The sequence below is a fragment of the Pseudopipra pipra genome, chromosome 17, assembly GCF_036250125.1.
Source record: "Pseudopipra pipra isolate bDixPip1 chromosome 17, bDixPip1.hap1, whole genome shotgun sequence".
In the NCBI taxonomy this organism is placed as follows: domain Eukaryota; kingdom Metazoa; phylum Chordata; class Aves; order Passeriformes; family Pipridae; genus Pseudopipra; species Pseudopipra pipra.
The window spans coordinates 4,549,647-4,560,887 of record NC_087565.1 but is presented as its reverse complement, the minus strand read 5'-3'; the positions used below and the strand labels follow the sequence as shown (position 1 = coordinate 4,560,887).

At 52.1% G+C, this 11,241-nt stretch overlaps 1 protein-coding gene across 1 annotated transcript; it reads left to right on the top strand.

The window, feature by feature from the left end:
- The first annotated feature begins 7,751 nt into the window (after nucleotides 1–7,751).
- PPDPF (pancreatic progenitor cell differentiation and proliferation factor) lies at nucleotides 7,752–10,494 on the top strand. Its single transcript, XM_064674002.1, has 5 exons — nucleotides 7,752–7,888; nucleotides 8,739–8,827; nucleotides 9,612–9,686; nucleotides 9,842–9,938; nucleotides 10,146–10,494. The coding sequence occupies exons 2-5, from the start codon at nucleotides 8,773–8,775 to the stop codon at nucleotides 10,255–10,257; spliced, it is 339 nt and encodes a 112-aa protein (XP_064530072.1). The 5' UTR covers nucleotides 7,752–7,888; nucleotides 8,739–8,772; the 3' UTR covers nucleotides 10,258–10,494.
- Nucleotides 10,495–11,241: the final 747 nt, after the last annotated feature.

The window sequence follows — 11,241 nt, the reverse complement described above, 5'->3', positions numbered from 1 at the left end:
ACAAGGGGTGGAGGGAGATAAAAAGAAGAACTTCTTGGAAAACAGGGGAAATTATGGAAGTGCTGGTCTAGTGAGGCTTGGACCCCTTATGGCAGCTTGGGGTGAAGGGCCAGGATTGTAGTGGGGCCCAGGGCCACCAAATACCACATCCTTTGCTCTGCCCCTGGTGGGGCCAGTGGTGCAGAAGGGCTATGCCCCCACAGGTGCTGGGAGGAGAGGGGTACCCTCTAAATCAGGTACCCTTAGGAAGGTACTCTTACCTTCCTAGACTGAGGGTTAAAAACTTACACATCATGTAGATTAAAATGTTCCTGACCTCTCATTAATGCTGGAAGGGAGGCTTTAAAAAATAATATAGCTTATTGGTATTATCTTAGAAGTATGATAGTAAAGCTATCTTTTAATTCTATTTAGCATTCCTTGCACAACATAATATGCACTGAATGCCAGAAAAAATAAAAAGAAATTTCCAAGGAGAAGGGTCTAAGAGCGTTTAAAGGGATTGCCCCAGCCTTGTTTTGGGATAGGGTAGCAGTGTTATCACAGGTCTGAATGTGCTGGAGATGGACAGCGAGTGTGATAATGTGTGGGAGGGAGAGTTATATAAACCCCTTATTCTTTCTATCCATATCTTATTGCTTTTCCAATAAATAATCTCCTCCTTTTTTACACAAGAGCTGCAGACAACCTGGGAACTGCCCTCAGCAGGGCAACAGCTGCATTTGCCAGTGAAGATGAGGATGACAGAAATCCAAATCCTTCTGATGCTGGGCCAGGTGAGCATGGGGTGGAACTCTCCAGTCTCCTACTTTTCCTTCTACAGTAAAGAGAATTGTAATTTTCACCCCTTTTCCCAGGCAGGAGAAAGAGAACTGGGCAGTGCACTGTTCTTCTGCACTGAAATAGAGCCTGACGGCCCATCAGGCTATAAATAGTCCAGGACCTGAGTAGGAGAGAGGGCTGTCAGACCTGGCTAATCCCAGCTCTGTTAAGCCACTTTACCCCCAGCCTCCGAGAAGCTTAAAGCCACAGCTCTGAGCCCAGGTCTGGCCGGTGCCCGGGGAAAAGGGTTCCACTGAACACATGTGCTCCCTGGGGACCACCAAGCCCCACTGTCACGCCCGAGTGCAATCATTTTCCCTCCTGAAAAACAGTGGCAATTTGTCCTTAAATATTCAGCCATGTAAAATAACAGAGACCTGAGCAAGAAGAATCTGAGGGCGGTTGAAGTTTAGCGCCTTGTCTCCATCCATCTGGTTCCAGATTCAGGTCCCAGCTGAAACAATTCCTGTGCATCATATTTAGGCTTGATTCCCCCACCCCAAAAACCATGACCAAATGATTTAGGGTGACTCAGGAAAATAGAAATGCGCCCCATCCCCCAGAAGGGATGGGCAGGCTGCACAAATACATGGCAGGTACCTCCTACCCCTTTCATCATCACCTCGACCCCACCCAGCCCACAGACCTCAGGCTGGGATTTGGTGCTTTAAGCTATGCTAAAATTTTCATTTACCCAGAAAAAATAACTGGGATTTATTTTTTCTCCCAAAGAGGCCCCCCACGATGTGACTGGGAGAGTGAATAATCCACAGTGCTGTTAATTTGTATGGATCTGGGATGAGAACACCCCAGGCTGCCTGCCTGGATTTGCCTTGCACTGGGGGTGTTTCTGCCCAGGAATAACGTGTTCAGCTCCCTAAGTACTTGTGGGTTTGTTGCTATAAAATGCATCAGGTCTCCTCTGAAGGTGAGGCTTTGGGCAGGGCAGATGGCAGCCATGAGGAATGCCAGCCCTGATGTCACTCCAGAAGCTCTGCTCTCACTGGGGAAAAGTTCAGGCTGGACACAGGAATAGCTGTAAATTGCTATTTTCTTCCTTCTTCCTGTGCAAAGCAATAGAGATGCAGTCCTTGAAAGGAAGAAATGCAGGGTCTCATGCTGGGCTCATGAAACAGCCATCAGAAAAGCAGATCAAAGGTGGGTAGGGCAGAGATTGTCCTCTAAAGTGCAGTTTGTGGATAGAGTGAATGCTATTAAGTTTTCTTCTTCTGATGGTAAGGCTTCCAGCTCCTTCCACACCAGCTTTGGAGGCTTTGCAGATGCTTTGGACTCTGTTCTTTCAGCATTTACAGCCTACTGAAAGTGGAGGCTCAAAACACCAAGACACTGACCATCCTCTCCCCGTGTGTACAACATGCATCCCATGGGAATCCCGACTGCCGGTGCACATAAAACAGGCATTCCCATTTCAGTTAAACCCCAGATTAGCTGGTGTTAAGACAGGATGGGATTTCCCTCTGAGCGTCTCAGGGGTTTCTAGGGCATGTTTACCTGGGGTTGGCTTTGAGGTCAACCTTTCCAGGTCCCCATATTGATGTGTCATGACTCTCCCTGTGTGTTTGCCTGGCAGCAGTCCTGGCCCGAGGCACAAATAGGAAAAGATGATAGAATTAGGGAGTCACAGAATGGTTTGGGTTGAAAGAGACCTTAAAGCTCCTCTCATTCCAATCCCCATGCCGTGGGCAGGGACACCTTCCACTAGGCCAGGTTGCTCAAAGTCTCATCCAACCAGGCCTTGAGCACTTCCAGGAATCGAGTAGATTTCATGGAACTTTCAATGTGAGCAGGATTTTCAGCTCATGCTCATGTTGTAGGTCTGGAGAGGGTAAATGAAGACAGGAGTGATGGGACAGAAAGGCAGGGGAAGGAGGAGCAGGAGAGTATTTTGAGGTCCTGCACTCAGTGCATGCTTCTGATACCTTTAAATTGGAGCCACAGGTTTAAAAATAAACTCTGGAAGTGATAAAAAGATGTTCAAGCCCTCCAGCTACTTGGCCAGCTGGGGATGGAGTCTGGTGTCATCCCTGATGGATCAGCAGTGTATCTCATGCAAGGCAGGCTGCACCCAAGGACCCACCATCATGCTCACACTGCTGGGACCTGCCCAGTGAGGTTTTGGTGTAACCACAGCCATCGGGTGTCCAAAGTGATCTGAGGCAGCAATGCTGAAGGGACAATGCCTAAAGGCCTTGAAAACTGCCCCCATTCATCCTGAGGGTGGGTGGTAGCACGTGGCTCCAGGTGTGCCATGGGAATGCTCCTCCAGGAACCCCTTTTCCACCAAATGGCTGAGTTGCAGGGTCGAAGCTGTGGAGGATAAAACTGCTCAGCCTGAGCTACTGCCCTTCTGGGAAGCAGCCAGGATGAACATTTCCGTGCTCTGAAATATCTTTTACCACCAGAGAAGGAGAAAAACACCACTTTGATGAATCTCATCATGGACACTGACATTTCTGGTGCCTGAATGCAGCATCTGTGGGGGCTGTGAGAAGCTGATCCCTTAAATCTCCCTGTGTGCCGAGGAGGGGGCAGACCCCAATCTAGGTCAATCCCAAGTGAGATAAGGCACCTCTTCCCTGTGGTTTAGGGCTGTTTGCAGGATGCCTGGCTGCTCCTGGACCACTCTGGGTTTATAAAAAGCTTGTCTGGTGCTGTATCAAGCTACAACAGATTGATGTGTTTGTTTTGGCAGCTCTGCACATCTCCCATTTAGGAAAAGCCTGATTAATCCCGGGGATGGCTTTTCCTGTAAAGCCACAGCCACTGAGTGAAAAGAACCCTGGCTGCCCATATCTTTGAATGGCTTTAGTAAAGGTGTTAAAGGGAATACCTGGATAGCAGCATAAGCTCTGGATGCATCCAGAGGGTGAAATGAGGATCAGGGAACTTAATGAGAAAACTTGTTGCTGAATCAACTCCCATCAAAGTCCAAGGATTTATTTTAGGGAATAATTTGTTTTCATATGATGGTAGTGACTGGTAGTTGACATCTCCCCCAGTCCCACAAAGGAGATGCTGGTCTAAGAGTTTTCTGCAGAGATGGATCCTGCTCAGTGTTGCTGCTGGTTTCTGAAAGATGGTTTTCCAAATTTTACAGAGGAACAGAGGGACCAAAATCCGGGAACTTGAGGGACCAAGTTCACCAAAAACCTCTGGATTACAGTGAACAGCTGTCATCTCTCTTCACTGGCATTTCCAAATTGGAGACGTCCCTTTTGCATAGGCAAATCAGACAGTTTGTGACTCTCTACTTAATTCTTTCACCAATGCGTGCATTTTCAGATCAGAGTCAGAATTTTGGGGGGTCCTGATGCCAATTCCCTGTGCCTTCTGGGAAATGAGCCCTTGGCATGAACTGCAGGTGAAGACAGCAGAGCTGCTCCCATCACTGTGGGCACAGGATGTGCCATCCCCAGATCTGGCTTTGGTTTATTCTCCTGCCAGGGTGGCACTTGAGTCACTGCTGCACATATCCCAGAAAGGCAGAGCATGATTTTCAAGTGACAGGTAGAATATGCTGCTCAAGCATTGTGCCTAAGGAAAGCATTTCCAGGACATTCCCTTTTCTGATTTAAACCCGTACAGGCAGGGAAAGGTGCCCAGGCATTTTGTGTCAGGTCACAACATGACCACGGGCTTGGTTTCACAGATGCTCTGGCTCCAACCCTGTCAGGGGAGGTGAGAGGAGGTGGCCCTAATGTGGCATCTGGGGTGAATAATTTGGATATTTATTATCCATAGGTGGCAGCAGCTGCCTGCGCTGGGCGGATGCTGCCCTAATCCCAAACCTGGCACTGAGTAACTCAGCCGGGAAAATGCAGCGGAGAAGGAGGAGGAGGAGAAGGAGGAGGCGGAGAAAGAGGGGAGGAGGGAGAAAAGGAGGGCAAAGTCTGAGTGCAGCTCCTGCCTGCTCCCTCCTCTGCAGCAAGGGGTCCACAACAGAGGGAGAACCAGGGAAAGCCCTCGGTGGTGCAGGATCAGGCTCCGTAGCACTGTAGAGAGCTCAAGTCTGTGTTACTGAAGAGGCTGCCCAGAGGAGCTGTGAATGCTCCATACCTGGAAGTGTTCAAGGCCAGGTTCGATGGGGCTTGGAGCAACCTGGACTAGTGGAAGATGTCCCTGCCCATGGCAGTGGGAGTGGAATGAGATGAGATTTAATGTTATTTCCAACCCAAACCATTCTGTGATTGTACTGCTGTGCTGGGAGCAAGTGCTGCCTTCTTATCCAGGAAGGAAATCCTGCACAATCCGGTGCAGGACGGTGGGAAAGGGGCTGCTGAGCAACTTTCTCACTATGGACCAAATTCCTGAAGCCATTGAGATGTCACATCCCTAGAGGGAATCTGGTAGCAGCATGAAGCCTCTTTGGCTGGGGACTGGGGTGCCCCATCGTCCCCAGCATTAGCAAACATCCATTGGTGGTGGCCCAGGAGTGCTGAGGGAGTCCAGAAGCAGCAGCTCCTTCAGTTCCGCAGCCTTTGCTGGCTTCCAGAAATTTCTGCCAAGTACAAAATGACACAAAAAGGTTGTTTCCCAACAGCCCACACAAATGGCAGATAACAAAAGCCAATTGCCAGAAGCCAAAAGTGAGATTAAAAAAAAAAAAAAGAAAACACTGAAACGTTGCTGAAAAGAGAACTGAGGGGAGAGTTGCAGTCCACTCAGAGGCTCTAATTAGAGGAAAAACAAAGAGAAAATCTATCCAAATCTTGTCATCTGCTTGCTTTAAAACCACTGATTCCTGATCAATACAAATAAAATATATCTTTGTCTTCTCAACACACCCAGAATAGGCTTTGTGCTGGGAAACCAGACTGGCTGGTCCATCAATCCCCCTAGCTGCTTTGTCCCAGTCATGCTTCTCCCACTGCCTCACTGAGGCAAAATGGAATTGATTTTGGGATGAAAAGCAGAGCAAGGCATGTTTTGCTGGAGACTGATCCCCCTGAACCAGCAAAGCCCTGATTCACCTCCTGTGGCTATGGGTGCAACATCACAGCCCCAGTGCTACCTGCTTAATGAACTGATCCTTTAAAAGCAGCCCCAGACATGGGTTTGGGTGGTGTCATTGCACAGAGGGACTGGGACAGGGTTGCTCATCTCTGCTCTATCATTAATTTAAGCAATTAGCCCGGTTAGGCTCAGTGGGGTACACAGCCATCCTGTACCCACTGGGGAGAATATACTCCATTAGAGAATATAATCTTTATATCAATACACACTTATTGCTCTGTACATTATTTGAGGAACTGAGGATGGCAGGAATACATCTCTTGGGAATTGAGGAGGAACCTGGGAAATGACACTGGCTTCACTAAAACAAAAGTGACTTTTCAGGTTTGAAGCATCAAATTTTTAGCCTTCCTGTCTTTCCCTTCTGGGCCAGAAAAATCTCCCAAGCCTGTGCCCTAGAGCTTTCCGTGGTGTGCAGCCAGCAGGGCTGGGAGCGAATGGCCTGGGAGTGCCAGGACCTTGGAAACAAACCACCAATCAAACCCAGTCATGCGGCACAAAAGCAAATCCTAATGCTGGGAATGAAAAGAGCCACGTGCCTGTTGGTGTTTGTATATTCAAAGTCCACCACAACTTTCAGCCAAATCCTTCCCTAGAAAGCGCTGAGTCAGTATCCTCAAAGGGGAAACTGAGGCACGGCTGGAGGAACTTGGTCCCGAGCTGGACCATGTGTGCACTTGTGTTGGCTCTTAAACCTCTGAGGGAGAATTTGAAAATAAACAATTTGCTTACAGACTTGTGGTGCCAAGGCTCTTCCTGAAGCCATCCCAGCTGATTTCCTGGGAGTGTGCACATGGGCTGTGCACAGGGGTGGCATCCACCCCAGTGGCTGTGGCAGCAGTGGTGCCTTCTTCTTGGGCAAGGCGGGGACATCTGGGGACATGGGTCACCTGGAATGTCCCCATGCCAGGGTGCTCCTACCCCGGAGAGAAACACAGTCCCAAGGATAGCTCGGACCTTTTGCTGCCCCATGAGCTGGGCAGAGAGATTGATGACCTGGAGCAACCCAGCACTGCCTCCCCTGGTTCTGGCTCCTTGCCCCAGTGCTTAACGAATAACTCAGGATTAATAGGAAAAATTGGGGGCTGGGAGAGGAATGAACCTTGTTGTATGGAGAGATTGTGCCAGAACCACCCCAGGCTGGGATATGGGCTCTCTCCTGTCCCCAGTCCTTAAAATAGCTAAAACATCCCCTTCCAAAAATGGTTTCCCCACGGCTGCATCTGAAAGTGTAAAATTTTATTGCAAACCCCCAGTGTGCTGGGCCACAGGAGTGGCCCACAGGAGCTACTCTGCTCTGGAGTGGCTTTTGGGGAAAAAATAAATGAGTAACCCTTCAGACACAGCACGTACCAAACTGCCTTTGTGGAGACACTGCAAGGCTCTGGCATCTCTCTGAGTGTTTTGTTCTCAGCCCCAGTTCCACTCCATACAGAAAGCAATCTTCTGTGAAGTTTCTGTGTTCCTCTTACATGGATACGTTTCCTCAGACACACATCCGTTGCCTTGGCTCTCTTGGACTCTCACCCAGCACCACCAGTGATTTATGGAACAGCATCTGCACATGATGCTGCACTGGTACCCAAATACGGAGGAGCTGGACTGTGGTATGGGCTGTACTTTGGCCTTGCTTCAAGCTCTTTCCTCTGAAATAAAACATTCTCCCCCAAAATGGACACAGCCCAGCCTGCTCAGAACCCCACAAACCCATATTTATTTATTCACTTTTACTCCAGTTTTGAAGGCTTTTTAATGCCACACCAGATTTCAGCCACCGTTCTGTGGACAATCGCGACACTCCCCCCCGCGGGGAAGGGGTGTGGCCGGCCACGCCCCCACGGCGATTGGCGGATCCCGCGGGAGGGCGCGGCCGGAGGGGATTTAAGCTCGGCTCAAGGGCGGAGCGGCAGCGCCGCGGCTCAGGCCGTGCGGGCTCACCGAGCGGAGCGCAGACCCCGCACCGCGGGCCCCGCGGCCCCAGCGCCCTCCCCGCCGGACCCCAGCGGACCCCGCCGCCCACAGCCCAGCCCAGGTGCGGGGGGAAACGGGGCGGCCCGTGGCGATCTGGGGGTTTTTCTTCGAGAGGGGTCGGCGCTCAGATGCTTTGGGGTGAAACTTCTCCGTGCCTCAGTGTCCCCCGCTAAGGATGGCCAGGTTGCTTCTCGCGGGTGGTGTCCCCCACGCAGTTCCAGCTGTTGGGATCTGGCACCCTTGGCTTCCCTGAGCCTTTTTTTTTTTTTTTTTTTTTGAGCTTCCTTGAAGAAAAAGCGGGGGTCAGACTGTGGGAAGAGTCAGCTCCCGGCAGGAAGGTGCTTTGTGCAAGGACGAGAAAGTTCAGTTCTCTCTAGTTCAGAACTGGAATGAACCACAACAAAGGTGAAGGGTGGGCAGGCTTGTCCCGGCTGTGGGTGATGGGGAGGCTGCTGAGGACAGGCTGGGGCTGGAAACTCGTGCTGGAACACCCTCGGTATGTGCCCCAGCTGAACATTTCTTTGCTCCTTATGCAACATCCGTCAGGGATTTCATAACTCCAGCTGTTGATACAAGGAGGGGAGTTGGATTCCTGCAAGAAAAACACCCGCGGGGGGTCGGGAAGGGGCTGTGCGGATGTGCCGGGCTGTGCGGATGTGCCGGGCTGTGCGGATGTGCCGGGCTGTGCTCTGGGAAGGCGCTTGTGTACGAGGGAATTATGTTGCACGTAGTTCTTAGAGCTCTGTGGATTTGATCCCTGTGCAACTCTGCGAGCACCAACCACGGTTGCCAGCACGGGGCTGCACGTCCCATCTCTCCAGAAGCCACGATGTTTCCATTTACACCCTTGCAGGTTTCTGGGGTGCAGGTGTGGGTCAGGGGGGTGCTGACAGCTGCCTCTGTGCTCGCAGGTTTAGATCTGCACGACAACCAGGATCAAGAGCCATGGCATCCATCCCATCCAGCGGCTCGCTCATGGCCACCCACAACTACCGCAGAAGTAAGGGCGGGCTGGGGGCTGGGGTGGTCTCAGGATGTTGGAGGAGCAGGCTGGGGGCTCTGCCAGGGGTTAGGGGGATGTGGCTCCAGCAGAGATGGAGCTGAGCTCAGGTCTGTGCTTTCAGCTGGAGCACCATGTGAGCCTTTGCTGAGAAAAGGGGACAGTCAGCAGTGTCCCTCCTGCTGCCCAGAGCCTCCTTTGGGCCCTGCAGCCCCTGCCCAGCTGTACCAGCTGCTGAGGGATCTCAGACCTTCACTTGTTGCTAAGGTTGTAGGGAAGGGGAGGTGATGGCTTCACCTTGCACTGTTGCTATAGAAATGAGCTGCAAAACCAGTCTGGGCAATGGTTGCTACTGGTACCTCTCCTGGCAGAGACTTTCTGGTTTAATGGATTGCTTAAACCAGAGAGAGTTAAAGGATTCCCCTTGAGCTGAAACAAGCAACAGGCTTGTAGCCGTTGGACTACAACACAGGAATCTGCAGCCTCCTGGCCTCAAGTCATCTGCATAGACCTTCCAAAGCCACTAAATGATGTCCTTGGGGTTGCAGGTGTTCTCCTGCAGAGGTGTTCAGGTGTTTTTCCTGTCCCTGCTCTTGGAATCTCATCGGTATTCCCTTCCTAGTGTTTTTTATTGACCTGGCACTAAACCTGGGCAAGTACTGGAGTGAGCTAGTGATGAGACTGAGCCGTGTCACCTAGGGACAGTCCCACCGAGGCCGTGCTTTGCTCCTGATGGCAAGAACAAGGAGCAGCAGTGGTTCTGATGGCCATGATTTCTCCATAGGGCGCCTGAGCTCCACATCCAGCAGCAGCTCCTGCAGCTCAGAGTACTCTGGGGAAGTCACCCCCCACTCCCTGGGTAAGTGCCACCTGTCCTGGCTCGGGGGGGACTCTGCTCACAGCCCCTCCTCTGCAAATCTGACTGGAGGTGACCCAGCCTCTCCCATGGGATGAGAGTGGGGTGGCCGTGGGTTGCACTGACCTGGACTTTCCCTGGCATGCACTGTCCCCCAGACCTGCCCAAGTCTGACCCCGGCCAGTGGTGGGCCAGCTTCTTCTTTGGGAAGACGACTCACCCGACCATGACAACTGTGTCGGAGTGCCCACAGAGGTGAGTGTTTTGAGATGACACGGGGGGAGCACCAGTGCAGCACCCAGGGCAGTTGGGGACATCCCTGCTGCATCCCCCTTGGTGCATCCTGACCCCATGGGCCGTGTCTGTGCCCAGAGCACCCACCCCTTTGCTGCAGGAGTCAGCACAGAGGCATAACACCACATGTCAACACCAGCCTGACCCTCTCTCTGCTCTGTCCTGCAGCTCAGGAGCTCTGCGGGTGACAACAGGACCGATGACTTGTGGCCTGGTGCCAGCCCCGGGCGCGGGACGGAGGCGCCACATCAGCGAGCCCAGCTCTGAGCCCTCCGTGTGAGCCGTGAGTGGGTCGGCGGCTGCTCCGCATCCGGCGGGCACAGCCCCCTCCCCGTAGAGTAGCTGGCTGCTCCAGGGCAAAGCTGCTGCCTCGTGATGGAAAAGTGCAGCAAACCCTGACGATTCCACACCAGCCTTTTTACTCTTTTCCCGGTGTAACTAAGCAGACTTGGTAACACGTTTTATTACCTTGAACTCCGTACAGTGGCAACTAATAAACTTGAGCAGCCTTTTAAAACTCTGTGGGTTATTTTCCTTGGGTTGTTCTTCGTGCGTGGAGGGGAGAAGGCAGAGGGGTGCTGGGGGTATCAGTGGGGCTGGACCAGAGCACAGCACAGCTTCCAATGCAGGAGCTGGCGATGCAGGATATCACGTGCCAGTGTGACTCACCGGTCCGTGTGTGTTTTGTACGTGAGCAGGATCTGGCTGGGCTGTGGTGATGCTGCAAACACCTCCCCCCACCCTTTTCTCCTTACTTGGCTGCACAGCCTGTCGCTGCTGGCACTTGAACTTGTTTTGCTCCCTCAGCACGTTGCTGCCCTGCCCTCATGCCTCGAGGGGTAGGAGTGAGTGCCAGGGCCTGAGCCAGTCTGGTTGGGGCTGGGGGAAGGAACTGAGTGAAAAGTGAGCCTTCCATAGTGAGGGGAGAGATGAGGCTTGCTCAGGGTGTGCATTTTGTGGGTCTTGATGTCAGGCTGGAGCTCGTGGTGTGGGTAGCAGCTCGGAGTGCACTAGATTTGGCAGCCCTGGATCCCAGCTGGCCCATGTGCTGTACTGCTTTAAAGGCTGTTTTGGCTGATTTTTGCCTTGAATTAGTCAGCTTGGCTGCTTGATCCTTCTGTTATCAGCCTGGTAGTTGGAAATACAAGAGCCTGCTGGTGCCAGGGTGAAGGGAGCACCTTTGTTCCTGCTGGAGGCAGAAAAACCCTGGCAGAGCTTGATTTAAAGGTGCCAAATCTTCCTGCTCTACTTCCAGCCACAGCGT

Excerpts from the sequence above, each read along its gene's own strand:
- PPDPF (XM_064674002.1), top strand. The coding sequence starts at position 8,773 with ATGGCATCCATCCCATCCAGCGGCTCGCTCATGGCCACCCACAACTAC. Across the intron at positions 8,828-9,611 it reads CACCCACAACTACCGCAGAA|GGCGCCTGAGCTCCACATCC; the intron begins GTAAGGGCGGGC and ends ATTTCTCCATAG. Across the intron at positions 9,939-10,145 it reads GTGTCGGAGTGCCCACAGAG|CTCAGGAGCTCTGCGGGTGA; the intron begins GTGAGTGTTTTG and ends TCTGTCCTGCAG.